The 20,527-nt window shown below is 38.7% G+C and overlaps 1 protein-coding gene across 1 annotated transcript; it reads left to right on the forward strand.

The window, feature by feature from the left end:
- The first annotated feature begins 9,793 nt into the window (after positions 1-9,793).
- ttc21b (tetratricopeptide repeat domain 21B) lies at positions 9,794-20,257 on the forward strand. The gene is made up of 29 exons (XM_082507532.1): positions 9,794-9,984; positions 10,286-10,415; positions 10,502-10,612; positions 10,717-10,883; positions 11,020-11,142; positions 11,366-11,523; positions 12,179-12,263; positions 12,382-12,480; positions 12,579-12,774; positions 12,872-12,969; positions 13,209-13,409; positions 13,608-13,737; positions 13,817-13,974; positions 14,215-14,439; positions 14,556-14,794; positions 15,221-15,293; positions 16,406-16,516; positions 16,601-16,739; positions 16,979-17,085; positions 17,233-17,421; positions 17,647-17,757; positions 17,850-17,931; positions 18,032-18,182; positions 18,263-18,424; positions 18,534-18,729; positions 19,033-19,257; positions 19,419-19,539; positions 19,629-19,696; positions 19,776-20,257. The coding sequence occupies exons 1-29, from the start codon at positions 9,961-9,963 to the stop codon at positions 19,851-19,853; spliced, it is 3,957 nt and encodes a 1,318-aa protein (XP_082363658.1). The 5' UTR covers positions 9,794-9,960; the 3' UTR covers positions 19,854-20,257.
- The last annotated feature ends 270 nt before the right edge of the window (positions 20,258-20,527 follow it).

Genomic DNA, 20,527 nt, shown 5'->3' on the forward strand with positions numbered 1-20,527 from the left:
ATTTTGGTTCTGTATCCATTTGTGTTCATTCCTCTATTTATTTATTCACTATTCCCCCAAAATTTCTGTGTTCTTATTTTTTGCATCCAGCTATATTTACATTTGTATTATTTTCTGTCTTTATTTTCTTTCTTTGTAATTTAATAGTGCATGTTTCCACAACTCAAAAAACAAAACAAAACAAAAGTTCAGCTTAAAACGCTGACTTTAACTAATTTAATTGCATGTCAATTTTCCATAAATTGACTGGTATACATTAAGTTTATACATTCAGTTTATTTTAGGCACATTTTCTTTCATTATTAATTTCCATGATTAATTATTTGAATAAATAAAATGTCGATTTTGTATATTTCTGTTGCATTTTACTCAGAATTATTGCTTCGTGTTTATTGAGGGTGAGGAATCATTTTTGATTGCATTTATTTATGTACTTCTGTATTCATTTCTTGTCCTTCAATATGCAAATAAGGAGGGGGGCATGCAAGGTTGGTCATGGATTAAACCTTTTACTTGTTGACTGATCGACACATTAATGCATATTAACATGTCTCGTTCAAACGTAACCAGTTCACCAATCTCATGACACAAATGGTTTCCTCTCATTATGAGAGGAAACCATTTGTGCTAGTGAACTGAGGCACTTAAATAATCTAGCTGAAAACAATACTGTCTGTGAGAGGCTTTTTTTTTTCATGTCTGGTGGTACAAGGCAGATTAATCATACTATATCTCAAAGAGATCTTGTTTAAATAAGTTTTAAATTTGTATTGTTGGGCTATATTTTATGTAAACATCTGAAAGTTGCAAAGTGAGAAAGTCAAACCACACCTACAGTGAGTGCTTACCTATCAAAATTGAGTTAACAAAATCTTTAATGTTGAAATTTATGAAAGCCAGTTGCCTATTTTGGTTTAATTTTATTTGTATTTATTTACTGTTGTCACTGTCATCAGGCTTGCCAGTTGAATGAAGCTGATGAGTACTTTTCAGTTGCATGAGAGTATTTCATCTTGAAAAACTGCTCTAAAGTGCAATGATGATTCAAAGGCATTAAGCATCAGCTTTTACAGTAACAGGCTGTAGAACATTAACAGTGCTGACAATTACTGAACCACGATCAACATCTATGTTACTTGAGGACCGGTAAAATGGTGAAGCTATCATGATCTCTCGCAAATGCAAGATGTAATAAGAACTCTAACTGTAAATTGGACATCTTAATGTTTTGTATTTATTGGAATATTGAAAGCAATTGTGGATTTATGAATATCAGAAAACAATCTTGAGCGATCGAGTGGCTTGCAAAGCTTTTTTTTTTAAAGTTTTTTAGCCCGTTGTTGCCAAGAAGTAAGCTTCACAACTTAAAATATGTACACTACAAGTTGATGATATTTTCATTTAAATGCAGTTTCAGAAAACATCAATGAAAGAAACTAGAATCTGCTTTTTGAGAGTGCTTTGTGGCTTCTGCCGGAAACTATTAGCATCTTAAGTGTGTGGAACATTTTATTAATTATTAATGACAGTCCAAATATTCATTATAGTCCAACATTGATTTTGCCTACTGTGGCTGCCTAACCCTGTGGGAAGTAAACAAGAGGCTGATGGCAAAGTGCTGATTATTCCTGCCATTCTGTCTAATAATGATTATGTGATTATTACTTTGGGCCACACCCAGTAACTACACTATGGTAAAGATTTGGTTCCTTTTACACTCAAAATAATTGTTTAGTTCTTAATAGCTGTTTATAAATAAATTATTCCTAACGTTGCTCTCAGAACATCACAATTTTTTTAACTGTAAATGGCAAATGTCAAGATTCCTTTTCTTTAAAAAACAAACAAACATTTAACTTAATATGAAATGTATTTTATTAGAAAATGCCAGCTTAATATGAAATGTAGCCAAAGGTTGAAATTGGCATCTTCACTCACAGCAACAAGTGGAGTTAGGCCTTCAGTTTGCCTGTTTTAATGACCAGTAAATCAAGAGTGATTCTGCAGATTCTCCTTGCTGGTTGCCAAGCAACATGACATCAGCCTCCTTTGTTAAACCATATTATGGTGGAAGGTCGGAAGTCGATCTGGTGCCCCCACCCCTGGAGTCTCACAAGATGGGCTATAACACATGGGCATGTTTTACGTGAAAGGATGTATTGGGCTTAATATTTCGCCACTGGTATGCACAGAGGAGAGTAGTAAAAGAAAAAAAATCATTTGCGAGAGAAATTTGAGAATGCTACCCATTACAGCTTTGTAATTGTATTTTCTGTGGATAGATGGGAAGAAAATCCTATTAGATTATATAGTGGTGAGTTCCCCTTCCCCTCCCTCCACCTTCCCACTGCACTAATAGAACGACACACAGACAGGCAACCACACACGGACACTCACTGTTTATCTCAACCTCTAAATCGCACACACCTATATGCACACACAGACACACACTTTGTTTCCAGTGAATCACTCCCAACTCAGAATAACAACTATCACAGTTTACAGACAAAGTGTGCACCATTTCCTCCTTCATTTCCTTTTTAATTATTACAAGAACAAAATTACTGCAAATGTTGACTCACTGGACACTTTATTGGGAAGATGTTGCTAGCACTGGGTTGGACCTCTTTTTGGCTCTAGAACAGCCTTAATTCTTTATGGTGTCGATTCAACAAGGTGATGGCAACACCCCTCTGAGATTTTGGTACATTTATAAGATATTTATAAGATATTTACATTAATTAGTAGTAGAACAGATATACCTAATGTACTGTTTGGTTAATATAGGCCTATATACACACACATGTAAAATAAATGTAAGGCTCCATTTCTATTTATCACCTGTTTCGCCAGTCAGCGCTCTACCTGAAGGTGTATACAGGGAGTGCAGAATTATTAGGCAAGTTGTATTTTTGAGGAATAATTTTATTATTGAACAACAACCATGTTCTCAATGAACCCAAAAAACTCATTAATATCAAAGCTGAATGTTTTTGGAAGTAGTTTTTAGTTTGTTTTTAGTTTTAGCTATTTTAGGGGGATATCTGTGTGGGCAGGTGACTATTACTGTGCATAATTATTAGGCAACTTAGCAAAAAACAAATATATACCCATTTCAATTATTTATTTTTACCAGTGAAACCAATATAACATCTCCACATTCGCAAATATACATTTCTGACATTCAAAAACAAATCAGCGACCAATATAGCCACCTTTCTTTGCAAGGACACTCAAAAGCCTGCCATCCATGGATTCTGTCACTGTTTTGATCTGTTCACCATCAACATTACGTGCAGCAGCAACCACAGCCTCCCAGACACTGTTCAGAGAGGTGTACTGTTTTCCCTCCTTGTAAATCTCACATTTGATGATGGACCACAGGTTCTCAATGGGGTTCAGATCAGGTGAACAAGGTGGCCATGTCATTAGTTTTTCTTCTTTTATACCCTTTCTTGCCAGCCACGCTGTGGAGTACTTGGACGCGTGTGATGGAGCATTGTCCTGCATGAAAATCGTGTTTTTCTTGAAGGATGCAGACTTCTTCCTGTACCACTGCTTGAAGAAGGTGTCTTCCAGAAACTGGCAGTAGGACTGGGAGTTGAGCTTGACTCCATCCTCAACCCGAAAAGGCCCCACAAGCTCATCTTTGATGATACCAGCCCAAACCAGTACTCCACCTCCACCTTGCTGGTGTCTGAGTCGGACTGGAGCTCTCTGCCCTTTACCAATCCAGCCACGGGCCCATCCATCTGGCCCATCAAGACTCACTCTCATTTCATCAGTCCATAAAACCTTAGAAAAACCAGTCTTGAGATATTTCTTGGCCCAGTCTTGACATTTCAGCTTGTGTGTCTTGTTCAGTGGTGGTCGTCTTTCAGCCTTTCTTACCTTGGCCATGTCTCTGAGTATTGCACACCTTGTGCTTTTGGGCACTCCAGTGATGTTGCAGCTCTGAAATATGGCCAAACTGGTGGCAAGTGGCATCTTGGCAGCTGCACGCTTGACTTTTCTCAGTTCATGGGCAGTTATTTTGCGCCTTGGTTTTTCCACACGCTTCTTGCGACCCTGTTGACTATTTTGAATGAAACGCTTGATTGTTCGATGATCACGCTTCAGAAGCTTTTCAATTTTGAGACTGCTGCATCCCTCTGCAAGATATCTCACTATTTATGACTTTTCTGAGCCTGTCAAGTCCTTCTTTTGACCCATTTTGCCAAAGGAAAGGACGTTGCCTAATAATTATGCACACCTGATATAGGGTGTTGATGTCATTAGACCACACCCCTTCTCATTACAGAGATGCACATCACCTAATAGAATAGAATAGAATAGAATAGAATAGAATAGAATAGAATTCAACTTTATTGTCATTGCACAAGCACAGGTACAGGGCAACGAAATGCAGTTTGCATCCATCCAGAAGTGCTTTAGTGATATAGATATATTACAATATATATTAGCAATAATATAGATATGTGAGTATATTACAGAAATGGGTCTATTATGGTATGTTATAATGTACACGGTATGAAGTATGTTGTGAATATTCTATAACTATAAGTATGTACAGGCTGTAGTGAGTACAAGCTATGTACAGGCTATGAACAGGATATAAATATGAAAAACTATACAGAATATGAAATAAATAACTTTACAGAATCTGAGATACACAGCTATACAGAAATGGGAACTGTGCAAGTTGTAAACAGTTGTAGGATTAAAGATTATCGAATGTACAGAATGATTATTTACACAGAGCTATACAGTAGTGCAGTTAAGATAAGTGAGGGTGTAGATAGTTTCTACAGAGGCTATATAAAGTGCTAGTGGTTGTGAGTGGTGGTTCAGTCCATGTTATTATTGTGTGTTTGAGGGTACAGTTGTCCATTGTGGGTGTGTGTATGTTCAGTCCATGAGTTTAACGTGGGTCAGATGTCAGGAGGCAGAGTTCAGGAGTCTGACAGCTGTGGGGAAGAAGCTGTTCCGGTACCTGGTGGTCTTAGTACGGAGGCTCCTCAGAGGATGCGGGGGAGGGTTTGGTGGTCCTGTAGTCTGTAATGGTCTGGAGTCCTTGCCACATGCGTCGGGGGTTGGAGTTGGAGAAGTGTTCTTCTACCTTCTTTTTGTAATGGTGTTTGGCTTTTTTGATGCCCTTCTTTAATATGCTTAATTGGTAGTAGGCTTTCGAGCCTATACAGCTTGGAGTAAGACAACATGCATGAAGAGGATGATGTGGACAAAATACTCATTTGCCTAATAATTCTGCACTCCCTGTATGTGGTTACATAAACACAGAAATTGGTACAGTTATCCATCCATCCATCCATTCACTACCGCTTTTCCTTTTCAGGGTCGCGGGGGGCGCTGGAGCCAATCCCAGCTGTCGTAGGGCGAGAGGCGGGGTATACCCTGGACAGGTCGCCAGTCTGTCACAGGGCTAACACAAAAGGACAGACAACCATTCATACTCACATTCACTCGCACATTCACACCTAGTGACAATTTGGATTTTCCAATTAACCTATCCCCACAAACTGCATGTCTTTGGACGGTGGGAGGAAGCCGGAGTACCCGGAGGGAACCCACGCAAACACGGGGAGAACATGCAAACTCCACACAGAAAGACCCCGGCCTGATGGTGGAATTGAACTCAGGACCTTCTTGCTGTGCGGCAACAGTGCTAACCACCGTGCCACCGTGCTGCCTACTGGTACAGTTATCAAGCTACTATTAAATATTGGAATACAGTGGTTAATGCAACATTTTCTAAGAACCTCAGCTCACTAATGTCCATGAGAGTCCATGAGATAAGCACAAAACTTGTACGCTTATCTCAAAGGCACCTCACATAATCTTTGCGCTACTGCTATAAGGTATGATCAGCTCTAAGAGATTGTACCAAAGCACCATTTGCTCTACATCCTATGGTCAATGGAAAAGTAAAAGATCAACCCAAATGTTTATTCAGAACTTTCCAACTGGTCCTGTGCAAGCTATTCAGCAGTCTAAAAGTAACCTTCAGGAAATGTTCATTACTCACCCAAGGAACTAGTCCAACTGAAGACAGGAAGACTCTTAGTTTGTCCACCAAGCATCTCACCTTTGCAGGAGTTGGCAGATTTTAAAAGCAATTAGACACATGGAAGCATCTCTAGACACACTATTAAGTCCCTCTTACTTCTGAAACAAAACTTAAAGAAGAGCATGCCAGAACATACTTTTTATGCACCCACTTAAAGTTTTCAAATAACAAAGAACCTTAAGAGTTTCCCAGCCAAAGTTGGGCCAGGCGAAAGATACTTCCAAACATTTTGGCCTGGCTCCTAGACAGAGCAGCGTAATACAAGACAGTGCTTCATACTATAGCTGACAAGATGGTGAATGACAAATTTTGTTCTTTGAACATAATGTCCAAAATCCTGCCACATTTTCTTTATTCATCAAAGAAAGAACAAGCTTGATGTCAAACCCAGGCTGAATCACTTTCGCAATGTCTGTTCACCACATATGGACTGACTCTCTCTGGGTTTCTCTGGAGTCTTGTCACTACACTTCCTGCTCTACTTTAAGTAAATGCCATACTTCTTCAGTAGTGCCCACACAGGTGAAGATGCCAACTACGACCACGTGTTTACAATATACTTGGATTCTGGGTCTATATTAAGGGTTTTTAAAGCAATATTTATGCTGGATTCTTAAAGATGACATTTTACAAGGTCCCCTGTATTCTTAATGATAGGTTCTGACACCTTAATATACACTACCAGTCAAAAGTTCGGACACACCTTCTCATTTAATGGTTTTTCTTACGTTCCATGACATATTGTAGATTCCATTCTCAGATCTCTTCTGCTTGTTGCTTTGCCTTAGTAGTGGTTTCTTAGCAGCTATTTGATCATGAAGGCCTGATTCAGTCTCCTCTGAATAGTTGATGTAGAGATGTGTCTGCTACTGAAACTCTGTGTGGCGTTTATCTGGGCTCTAATCTGAGGTGCTGTTAATTTGCAATTTCTGAGGCTGGTGACTCAGACAAATTTATCCTCAGCAGCAGAGCTTACTCTTTGTCTTCCTTTTCTGGGGCGGTCCTCATGTGAGTTTCGTCATAGCGCTCGATGGTTTGGTGACTGCACTTGGGGACACATTCAAAGTTTTAGCAATTTTCAAGAGTGACTGACATTCAGTTCTTAAAGTAATGATGGACTGTTGTTTCTTTTTACTTAGCTGATTGGTTCTTGCCATAATATGAATTCTAACAATTGTCAAATAGGGCTGTCAGCTGTGTACCAACCCAACTTCTGCACAACACAACTGAATGTCCCAGCCCCATTGAGAAGGCAAGAAAGTCCACAAATGAACCCTGATAAGGCACACCCATGAAGTGAAAATGATTTCAGATGACTACATCATGAAGCTCATTGACAGAAGGCCAAGGGTTTGCAGCACTGCCAACCAAGCAAAGGGTGGCTATTTTCAGGAATCTCAAATATAAAACATATTTAGAGTTATTTATCATTTTTTCTTTGCTACATAATTCCATATATCTTGCTTCATTTAATGTCTTCAGTATGTATCTAAAATGGAGAAAGTAGTAAAAATGAAAAAAAAAAAGATATAATGAGAAGGGGTGTCCAAACTTTTGACTGGTCGTGTACAGTATATCAATAAGGACGTGTTTGGATGACCATTAGAACAGGTAGCCCTAGTAAGCTGTATAGGCAGAGATCACCCACACTAACCTTTGATGGCCACTCAAAGCAGGCTTCAATATCAATAATTTATTTCGTTTTCTACAATATGTCAACCACAAAACAACTGAGCTATGCCTTCCTGCTCAAATTAGACTGATCTTCAGGATTTTGAAATTTTGACATTTGTGGGATATATGTTAATATTTTCAAAAGCAATTCCTATATTTTTAGTACGCATGATATAGTATCTAAAGTAAAAGGATCAAACAACGCCTTCTGCTAGTTAATGTCTATATAATGAGAATACCAATAACATTTCTCAGACTGTTATTTTTTTAGTATTGTTGAAACATTTTCATATACATTTTCATATACATTTGTACAATGTTGCTCCAAACAACAATTGCATTAAACGTATTCAGGTCTAAAAATATTTTATTGCCTTTAAAATATACTGGGAAGCACCGTGTTGACGTCACCACTACCCTCAATCAGACTGCTACCTCAAGAAACATAACAGAACATAAAATACAATCTGTAGGCCAGAGTTCTATAACTCAAGCGGTGGAAAGAGTGCATGCATATAAGTGCAAAGCAATCATCAAATTTCAGGCAACTTTTTTTCTTAACACTTGTGGAAAAAGAAATAAAGGGCTCATTAGCAAGTGAGCTGCTTGTATTAGTGGGCATGGTGCTTTGATCAATAATGGTCTGTACAAACCACAATGGATACAGCCATTAGAATGCTATAGCAGCATATCCCAGGGGGTCCATATTCCGTCGTCTTTCACTAATAGGTTTTTAGATGCATTCTCTGGATGTGCAACAACACATGCAGTATTTATTGCTCTTTGCTAAGTACAACACCTCAACTTTCTACCATGTAAGTGCAATTACAATATTACTATCAATTCTATATGCTTTGTTTGGATTTATACAATAACAAAAGGTACTATTAATAACAATAGATGCTAAATTCTTGGTAAAATTGTTTAGCATTTGTGTTAAATAATCTCTGTGAATAAAACTGTGTGGTGCACTACACAGACATTTCCCATTGCTGCACATGCACAGAGCTCAATACCAACCTGATTTACTCTACCATTGATGTGTGCTGTAGAGAGTAATGATTATGTGCCAGAGTCAGTGCTAAACAGTATCTGACAAGGCATGGAAAGGTCTCTCTTGGAACAGTTGCACCCATGCTCCTGCCGTGGATTCAACACTGCATACTTACATACAGCTGATGAATAGTGTTGCATAACACTGGGCCACCAATTATCACTGTGTGCATGTGCGTGTTTTTATTGCAGAGAGTAAACTTAGTAAAAATGTGCTAATGGGTGAGAAATTTTAGCATGAGCTGAACAATTATAGTTTATAATACACAAATAATAATAATACAATTGGTAAGACTTTAAGATTAGCCTTAATTGATGTAAAACTGTGAAGGAAAACTGTAAAGATCTAGCAAAAAGAAGGCCAGCCACACACAACACCCGCATTAACCTAAGCTGTAACATCAAAATGTAATTCAATCCATGGAGCTCGCACACATCATTTCCATGTATTCAAAGTAGGTTAAACTTATTTTACATTTCACATGCTCTATTTTTTTTTTTTCTTCAAACGCACAGCTTCGAAGGTGGGACCAACTAAATAAGTGGTGAAACTGGTATGTGATATTTTTTAAATTGCAGTTCAAAATATTTTGACACTTACTGGAACAAACTCAGCTTATGTTAATTTGCTTATACTAGTGGCAGCAGAATAGATCACTTTTTATAAAAGGGACGATTGCGCCACCTTGAGATACAAAAGGGGAAATACCGAGTCCAAAACGTGAAAATGGCGTTAACAGTGTGTTTTCATTACCCTGAGTATTGTCTGTAAGGCTTCATACACGCCCTAGATACCTTTGGTACTTTGCCAGTCGTCGCCCGAAAGACTTTTCTTAAAAATACTTTTTAAATTGCAAAATGGATATGAACAATGTAAGGCTTTTGATCTGTTTCTTACTTTAGAATGCTAAGGAAAAACAAGAAGCTGTGGACTAAAATAATGCCTGGCAGAAATAAAGTAGGGATTAATTACCTTTCATTTCGCCACGCTCCTAAGTTACCAGGCAACAGTAAATGCGTTAGTGCAAGATGGCGAAAACCCAAACTAACAGTACAATAACATCCTTTTTACCCTAAAATAAAGTGTAGTTCCCGATCATTTCCAACTGATATACTGAAGTCTGTTACTGTTGCCACTTGAAGCGAACATGGAGGATGAAGAGACAACCCTGGTAAGCAAATTCGATAAATGCTACACCGTCCAAGGCTTCAAATGAAAGTGAATGGCGTATTTAAGCTAAGATACGAAACATAAGTAACATGTATAACGTGTGGTTGACGTATATCTCTGTCCAAAAAGTTCAACAGTGATAACAGCATTTGCACCGGCTAACGTTTAATGCCGTTGCGCTTACTAGCTAACAGAGGAGCTATCTATTTTAGTTAGCATTTGATATTTGGTCTGCTAGTTGGAAAATGGTTTACAAACCGCTTTTGCTGACACCACGGTGTCCTCCGTATGCTTTTCCACAGGCTCTGATTAAGTACTATTGCTATGAGAAGTATTTCAATCACGCGGTGAACGCTGCAGCGGCTGCTCAAAAGAAGTACAGCAATGATGCTGTCTATACTTTCTTTCACGCATACGGTAACCTCATGCAAGGTAAGCTCGAAAAAAATCTAATTAAACGTTTTCAGGTCGGATTTGTTGCCTCTCATTAGTGCATTTCTGTCATTATTTGTTTACAGATCAAATTCAAGAAGCTAAGGTAGAACTGGACACTATAAGAGATCATCGAGAGCTCTCTCTCTGCACATTAATGGCTCTTGTATATGCAGAGAAAAAAAAGACAAACCCAGGTAAGACAACATTTTCACACCATCCATTTATTTTTCCATGGATTCTTGTGGAAATGGATTGCCAACAAGTGCTTCCAGTCTTATGTGTCTCTTTGTGTTCCCAGACAGAGAAGTTATTCAAGAACTTGATGCTAAGGTAAAAGAGGATCGTAAAAGTGCACCTCCCAAGAGTCTGTACTATGCTGGCACCTTTCTTTGGCTATTAGGGCGAAATGATAAGGCAAGAGAGTACACAGAGAGAATGATCAAACTTTCCAATGGCTCGAAAGAGGTGAGATCGACATATCTATTTATTTAGTTATTGTTTCAGTTTGAGAAATCAGCATTACTCTTCAATTTTTATAAAACATTTAAGCCTGATAAGTGTTTGCACGTTTGTCAAATGTGGACTGATACGTATTCTTTAGGGATTAATCCTCAAAGCCTGGATAGATGTGACATCTGGTAAAGATGCCTACGCCAGAAAGGCTGGGAAATACTTTGATGAGGGACTGAAAGAGAGAGCAGATGTTTTCGCCATGATGGGAAAGGTGACATGGGAAATACAGATCCACATTACATAGTCTTCCTTAACCACAGCTACATATGTTAGCATGTTATTGTTTCTCTAGTTGTTCTTACAGGCCCTGTAAATCTAACATTACTTATTGTATCATTATTTTAGTTATTCATTTGACAGATTGTTGTTTGTGATTACTCATTAGTAATGATTCTAGTGATTTTAACCACTCAGTGATGCTTCATGTATCCCAGGCACAATACTGTGAATATCACCAGATCTACTCTGGAGCATTGGAGATCATTAACCAAGTGATTGTGAGCTTCCCTGTGTTTTTACCTGCTCTCACCAAGAAAATGAAACTGCTGCTGAGCCTACAAGACTGGGACCAAACCATAGATGTAGCACACAGGTGATTAAGCTAGTTCAGAGCTTTCTCCCAAATCAAATGTAGGAATAGTCTTTCATTTTGTTTTGCAAGCTTATTTCTGCTCATTTCTTTTCTTTTTCTTAAAAAAAAATGGTATTATCTCTGTAAGATCAGGAAGTGCAATAAAATTTATAATCACCAGGCATATAAGAAAACACAGTTTGCCTTTACAAATGGCTCAGCATTCAAGTGCAAATGAAACACCAACGTGATGCCTCAAACCAGTGCACACTGACTAAGCCATTGTTTGTGCTTGCCCCCCACTCCCCACCCCCCCTGGACTTTAGCAAGTGGCACATAGTATAAAAAGTCCTTTGAGCCAAAGTGTTGGAAAGACATACAATTCCAAGGAGTTGCGGTTCAGGTTTACAGAACAGGAGGAAGAGTGATTTCTCAGGTTGCACCATGTTCTGAGCCTCTGTGGTGCCTTAACTGTGATGTTATGAAATGGGAGGGGTGCAGGCAGCAAACAGTATTCATTACATCCTTCAAACGCCTTCACAAGTCTTTTTATCTTTAATGTTATTTGCCTGGGAGCTCAACACACTACTGCAGCAGTATCAGATATTCTATTACTACGAATAAAAGAAGTCCAACCTTATTAAGTGTATTCACATCTCCTTGTGTCATGTTTCAGGCTTTTACAGAAAGATAAAAATAACCTGGAGGCACTTCGGATGTTAGCCCTGCATTCTTTATGCCGAGACGGCAATATTATCGAGGTAGAACTTACACATTTTCACACATTCATACTTTCATTTCATATTGCAGAAATTGGACACAAATACAGATAAACTATTTGTTGTCATTAGTTTGTATAAATTGTTTTTATGTCCCCAGTCAGTAAAGCATCTTTCAAACCTCATCAGTAGCTTGGAGATTTTGGAGCCACGCAACCCTGAGCTTTTTTACCAAATGTCTCTGGCCTTCACTCGGGTCGTAAGACAACTTTCAGCGTTCTTTCTAAAATCACAATGGTATAATTTAATTGAATTACAGCACTTTGTTGGCTTGTTCTTTAATTATTATCATTACAGTGTGGACGAAATGAGAAAGTGATTGAGCAGACTTTCAGAATGGTGGAAAGAGCCTTTTCTCTGGCACAAGGGGATTCTGACTTAGCCACAGAGCTGGGCTACCAGATGGTGCTTCAGGGCAGAATCAAGGAGGCAATGAAGTGGTATAAGACTCCTTTTACCAACAGGGATCACAGTAGTGTTTCTGCTTTGACTGGTAATGTGTTCAGATTATTTTTCTGTATGTTAATTTGGATCAGTATGTCACAGATTTCAAAAATATCTTTGGAAATAACTTTTTTCCCCTTAATTAGGTATGATTCATTGCCAGCTGATAGAGGGAAATCTTGAAGATGCAGAACAACAGTTGGAATTTCTGACAGAGTTTCAACAATCTATTGGAAAATCAGCGGTAGGATTTTTTTCTGCAGGAATACGCAAATTCTGGTCAAATGTTTTGGCTTCTGGCAGGATAAGCAACGGCGGCTTCATTGGGTCTTTCAGTGACTTTTCACTGTTTTCCAGAGTGACTGTTTAATTTCACAGTGATGCCTCTTATTCATCTTGTACTCTTGTCAGTTTTTTGCAGTACTTTCTGTTCATTTATATCTATTTCTCTTTCGTTCTTTAAAAAATATATATGTGTTAAAGGAATTATTATACCTACGTGCTGTGCTGGCAATGAAACGCCACCGGTCACAGGAAGAGGTCACCAACTTGCTGAATGATGCAGTGGATGCACACTTCTCCTCCTTACATGGGCTGCCTCTTGGAGTAGAGTACCTAGAGAAACTGAATCCTGACTTCCTGTTGGAGATTGTCAAAGAATATCTTGCCCTCTGCCCTGCCAAGGTACAGCTGGAAGAATCATAAGGGACAGGATGTTTGTGTGTCCTACAAATGTTTATGTGAATTCTTTGCCTCAAGTTTGTGCATTCCCAAAATAGATACATGGGTACAGATATGGATTCTAAGAATATAATAATGAGGCTTAAAATAAAAAAAAAAAACAATACATTTAAAAACAAACTTTTTATTTTTTTGCCAAAGCCTCCTGCTCCAGGCCAACCTGCTGCTCCTCAGCTCCAGCACTGTGCTACTGTGTTGGATAAAGTAGTAAAAATTGTGCCAGGTCTCCTTCAAGCAGTGTTCTTGCTTGCCAAAGTTAAATATCAGTCAGGTGAGTACCGCAGTTAAAATATTTGTGTTTACTTTTCTTAGATAGCTTTTTAAATTACATTGCTTCTGTGTTCATTCAGGGGACATTGATGCTGCTCAGAGTACTTTACAACACTGCCTGGACCAGTGTCCTTCTCATGCAGATGCTCATCTGTTAATGGCACAGATCCATCTACTGCAGGGTAACGTGAGGCTGTGCTCTCAGTCCCTTGAACTCTGCCTCAGCCATAACTTTGAGGTAAAATCACCATCAACACCGCAGTTTTATTTGCAGCTAAATCTGTATAATACACTGTTTCAATGGCTTATTTGACCCGCTGCCAGATAATTAATGTTCTATTTTTATAATAACTTATATATTTATGAAGCAAGCCGTTGTCACTAGCAGTCATAGGATATGAAGTGTTGAAGTATTGCCTTGATTTTTTTTATGCATGCATAATGACAGTAAGGAGTCTTGAATTTTTTCCAATTCCAGATTCGAGACCACCCACTGTATCACCTGATCAAAGCTCAGACTAAGAAGAAAACAGGTGAGCTTACTGAGGCTATTCAGACATTGCAGATAGCCATGAATCTTCCAGGTGTCCGCAGAGCTGGATCCTCGTCCAAGTCCAAAAACAAGAAGTCAGAACTGAGCTCTGCGGACTGTGTCTCTGTCTTCTTGGAATTAGCTGAGGCCCTTTGGCTCAATGAAGAACAGGTAAAATAGTGTATTTTGACTGGCTAGTCAAAGCTGGTGCACTTACTTTGGGTTTCAACATACACCAAAAAATGGAAGAATTCAGTATAAGCTCATGAATGGATTTCATATTTCAGCATGAAGCAGCAAAAGTGATGCAGGATGCCATCAATGAGTTTTCAGGAACACCTGAGGAGCTACGAGTCACTATTGCTAATGCGGACCTGGCTTTGCTGCGTGGTGACACAGAACTGGCACTGAGTATGCTCAGAAATATTACCCCGGAGCAGCCCTATTACATCCAAGCTAAGGAGAAAATGGCAGACATATATCTGAACCACAGAAAAGAGAAACGCCTGTATGCAAGCTGTTACAGGTGAGCACTAAATCTGGACTCCAGTGAGCAAAATACAGAAATATTAGGCATTAGTTTAATATATGAAGACACATACTATCTGAAACACAATGTGAATTTTTAAAGAGAAATAGTTGAAGTAGTTTAAGTTGATTGATGACATAACCTTGTAATATCTTCCGAAAACAGCTGCTACCTGTCATCAAGTTAAGTCTGTAGTACAATTTATAACATCACAAGATTAAACTAAATGAAATAAAGGCAACCAAAGCCATTCAGCTGAAAGGAAATGAGCAGTTTCCTCAAGTCTTGAAACTGGTCTCAGATGATACTTATTATTGACAGCTGAGACTTAGTAAAGTGTGACTGAATCACAGACCAGCACAGACATCTGTCTGCATAATGAAGCATGCCATATGTGATATGATACCTCTATTTTTTCTCCAGAGAAATGATAGAAAAGCTGCCCAGCTCTCACACGTATGTCTTACTTGGTGATGCCTACATGAAGATTCAAGAAGTAAGTGCAAGATGTGTTTCATCTGTGTCTTTTGGACAATATAACAACCAACTCAAGTTTGGCTTTAAAATGCTTGTTCTTAATGTAATCGAGGTATTCGAGAACAACAAGAATAACAAAAAGGCTGATTGTGCACTTGCTGTGCAGTTTTGAGCATAATGATGAAACATAGTTTTACTAAAGCTTCATTGCTAAAGCTATAAAACCTAAAAGCCTTGCTTGGTAGCCACTTTAAGGTGGTTTAGGAAAGGCCACGTCTCATGAAATGAGCTACTGAACCAAGAGTTTATCCCTTGAACAATATTGTGTACAGTTTGAATAACATTATTAAAATCACAGGACATCACATCTTTAAATACTTAAACAGGTAACTGACTCAGAGGCTGAGGGGGTGTAAATAGTCATCCTAAATAGTCATCCCTGTTGCTGGAAAGGAAATGTAATTCTCATTTTTGTAATGCTCAAATTTCATAATAATTTATCAAGTATTTTCAGACCACATGATTCATGTACATTCACTAGGGATCACTGGCAGCATAGAAAGTCATCTAATCATCTCCCTACTGTTTTTAACGTGAATATGGTGCACCGGATATTTGCAAGCTCACACGCACCTCCATCAAATAGCAGCTGAATTCAGTGTGTTATAATGTCTTCAAGGACATGTTCTCCATTATCACACACTAACCACTGATTAACAACAGCAGCGTAACTCTCACTTATCAATTAAAGTTAAACAACAACAGCTGGTCTCTTCATAAAGTTCTTCATTAAAGGTAGACAAAGGAAAAGAACAGACTATCCTAGTGACAGGTTAATCCTCTGCTCAACTGATTAGTAACCTACATAATTTTATAGGTGGCAGCTTAATCCTGCTATGATTACTTGTGTTACACATATTTTGGTTATGTTGATAAGTGAGATGACATCATTGAAGGTTAAAATGCAGATTCCCAACCTGGCTATCAGAAATTGTTTCTTGATTCAGTTTCCTTTAACAGCTCTTACTCATGCAACAGCTTCTAAAGTGTTTACCACGTGTTTATAGCCGTTTCTAATATTTACAAAAACTTAAAGCAACACTGCTTATCTGCATGTGTGTTTATCCTCAGCCGCAGAAAGCAATTGAGGCTTACGAGCAAGCGCTGAAGAAGAACCCTAAAGATGGTGCTTTAGCCAGCAAGATAGGAAAGGCTCTGGTGAAGACTCATCACTACATCAAGGTTTGTGTCATAAACTTATTTAAAAGATAAAATACAAGTCAAGTGGAGACAGTCTTTTGTTGACTCTAGTCTGCTTTTACACAGGCAATAAATTACTATGAAGAGGCCCTGAAGACTGAGCAACAGAACTTCCTGCGTTATGACCTGGCAGAGCTGCTGATGAAAATGAAGCAATATGAGCGCTGTGAAAGGGTCCTGCATGATGCTCTGGCCCATGAACAAGGTGCTTAAGACGTCACACTATTTTATATACAGTGAAGTCTTGACGTTAACAGTGAAATAAACAAGAGAGCCTAGTCATGATTATATTTTGTCCATAGCCATGACGATACAGGTAGTGTTGATTGTGGAAATTCCACACTGCTTAGATTTTATAAAACAAATCAAAACATTTCTCTGTTGGTTTTTTGAAAATGCTTTTACTAATTGTTGCCATTTTCATTATGCATTTTTTACACACAGTGAATCAACTACCTGTGCTCTCAGACGACTGCCGTTATCTGGTCCTGTTAGCCAAAGTCCAAAACAAAGTTGAGAAAACAGAGGAGTCTATACTTTCACTACAAAGAGTAAGTAGGCCCAGGCATTTGGCTTTCTCTTGGTCCTCTTTACACACAAAAACATCTTAACCATTGTAAGACTTGTCTCTTTTTTTTCGAATAATAATGATGATGCTGATTGATGTTATTTCCATAATGATGATGTTCTGTTCATAGGCTCGGGATGTACAGGCCAAAGTGCTGAAACGCATGCAGTTGGAGCAGCCTGATGCTGTCCCCATGCAGAAGCAACTTGCTGCTGAGATCTGTGCTGAGATCGCCAAACACTACACAAGTCAGAGGGGCTATGAGAGAGCAGTCAAATTCTACAAAGAGGCTCTTGTGTATTGTGAGACAGATCGCAAGGTCAGTGCAGCTGAATCAAAAACGTTCTGTGTACTTACTGCAGCTGTGGGTAACAAGCACTGGTGTCCTTTTGAGTCTTGCCCAAGTGTTTTCAAATTTTAAATTGTGATCTTAGTTGTTGGTAGGTTTATCTAGGCGAAATGACTCATTACAGTATATAGTCATTACTGTACCAGTAAGGTTGGTACATCGACTTCATTATTAGAATGTTTCCCCTGTTCTTAGGTGATGCTGGAGTTGGCATGCTTGTACCTTACTTTAGGTGAGACTGATGCATGCCAGGAGCAGTGCAGCGTCATTTTGAAGAATGACCAATTTAATGAAGATGCGACTCTGGTTTGTTCTGATCGTTTGCCACTACAGTTTTGACCATAACCTTTTTCTGAACCATAAATAACAACCTGTGTCTTAAATATGTTTGTCCTTAGATGTTGGCAGACATTATGCTTAGGAAGGAGAACAAGGAGAAAGCAGTTTTCCATTTTCAGCAACTGCTTGAACGCACACCAGGTATAACAGGGCCATCTTTCTCTTTTTTTTTTTTTTAAATCAAATGTGATTTGGCATTGTCTAAATGGAAGCCATAATATCTTGCATGTGTTGTTTTCAGACAACTACCACATTCTGTCACGTCTTATTGAATTGATGAGAAGGGCTGGGAAGCTGGAAGACGCCTCCAGATTTCTTGATATGGCAGAAAAACATTCTTCAAGGTCTCGATTTGACCCTGGGTTTAACTACTGCAGAGGACTTCATCTTTGGTAAGTTACAACAGTGTCTTCCAGAGATTACAGGAACATTTGTGTCAAACTCAATGACTAAACTTGTGCTTTTTGGTCAGGTACACAGGACAACCTAATGATGCTCTGCGACACTTTAATAAGGCACGAAAAGACAATGATTGGGGCCAAAATGCTGTATATAACATGATTGAAATCTACCTAAACCCTGACAATGACACGGTTGGAGGAGAGCTATTTGAGACATTAGATGGTGAAATTGGGTAAGTGGTCTTAATTAAGAAAATGTAATACATAAGGGAAGAAATACTAGACTATGCAGTGTAAGCTTCTGTTATAACAGATTTGCATTTGCTTGGTGTCGCTCTCCAGGAACTCTACAGAGAAGCAGGAGTCAGAGCAGCTTGCTGTGAGGACAGCTGAGAAGCTGCTGAAGGAGTTAAAGCCTCAGACTCAGAGTGGACACGTACAGCTCCGCATCCTGGAGAACTACTGCCTTATGGCGACTAAACAGAAGGCCAATATAGAGAAAGCCCTCAGTGTTTTCACAGATATTGCCAACAATGAGGTAAGTAAGTTCTAGGTCCAGCATGACTCTCTCGTAGACGTTATAGCCAAAGTAGAAGCTTTTCTTCCTTCTCTTTCTCCAGGCTCTCTTTTGTGCACATACACTGTACATTACACTGTATCCAACTAAGTATTCATTTAATATTTGCTTAATGTTAATGGATTGTCATCCATACATGTCATCTGTTGTATGGAACTATAAATGAAGCCATTGACAATTTGAGTGCAAACAATTAGAAGTGGCATAGTAGTGCAGTGTTGTCAGATTCATCTCGTCTCACCGATATTCCTGGTTTCCATTCAGAAAGATCATGTGCCAGCCTTGTTGGCAATGGCAACAGCTTACATGATGCTAAAGCAAACTCCTCGTGCCAGGAACCAGCTCAAACGTGTAGCTAAGATGAGTTGGAGCATTGCTGATGCAGATGAGTTTGAGAAAAGCTGGCTACTCCTGGCAGACATCTACATCCATTCAGGGAAGTACGAGATGGCCCTGGAACTCCTAAACAAATGCATCTCCCATAACAAGGTGAGCCTGAAAATGTCGTCACTATTGAAATATGAAATGAGGACAGTGCAGTTAACATATATATCTGTTTTTCTGTGTGCTTTTTTTCTTTGTTATGCAGAAACTGACTTAAGTAAATTTATAATTGCACAGTTATTTTATTTTATTTTTTTCTTCCCCAGTCATGCAGTAAAGCATATGAATATAGGGGCTATATAATGGAAAAAGAGCAGTCATTCCGCGATGCTGCATTGAACTATGAAATGGCTTGGAAACATGGAAATCAAACCAACCCAACTATTGGTATGTCAAAGTTGCACGTCTAGCTCTGTTACTAAGGACAAAGATTCAAAGGCTCACATTTCTAACATGTATGTCCATTTTTATTTCAGGGTACAAGCTTGCTTTTAACTACTTGAAAGCGAAGCGATATGTCGATGCCATAGACGTCTGTCATAAGGTGAGACATGTTTGGATGTTAATAGTTTATATCTTCAACATGTTTCTGTCCTGTTAATCTTGTTAATTTTTGTTCACAGGTTCTGGCTGCTCATCCAAATTATCCAAGAATAAGAAAGGACATCCTGGACAAAGCTCGGGCCTCCCTGAGATCTTAGTGTTGGACCTGTATTTTTTGTGATAGAGAAATATTTTCTGTAACTATTTGATTGAATCCACATGTATTGTTTTGAATTTTCTGTCAAGTTTTCTGACCATGTAAATAGTTGGTAGCTGACCATCAAAAGAGAGGGTGGGAAAAAGTGTAAAGATATTCAAGCACAACTTAAGGGATTTTTTTTTCCATAGACAGAAAAAGAAAACTCCTGCAGTTTATAGTCTTTACGAAGTCTGTATGAAAGTATCTTTGAAGTTTATTAAGATGTAAATGTGCTTCTGCATCTGTTACAGTCTATCATAACCGGATAACAATAGTGATTTACTGACTTATTTTCTCAAGCGTAAAACAGAAATGTAGACAACTGTCTTTGTCTTTTTCTCCAAATAAAGTTATTTCAGATATAGTGTTGCTGTGGCCTGGCTTTTATCCCCCTTCAAACTTTGATTTATTGTTCAGAAAGCATGGATACCTGCCTAATAGAATGAAAACACAATATGACTAGACGGTTTACATCACCGGTGCTGACACAGAAAAACAGTTACAAGCGTGACTAGAATAGGACACACGGTAAGCATTTTAATGGACATAATAAACTGGCTGCCTGCCGTGGGTAGCGAGCTGCGGAGAACACAGTCACTACAGATGGAGTCACTGTGCGAGTCAAAAAGCAGA

This window comes from Aulonocara stuartgranti (assembly GCF_965226115.1).
Source record: "Aulonocara stuartgranti genome assembly, chromosome: 16".
Taxonomy (NCBI): domain Eukaryota; kingdom Metazoa; phylum Chordata; class Actinopteri; order Cichliformes; family Cichlidae; genus Aulonocara; species Aulonocara stuartgranti.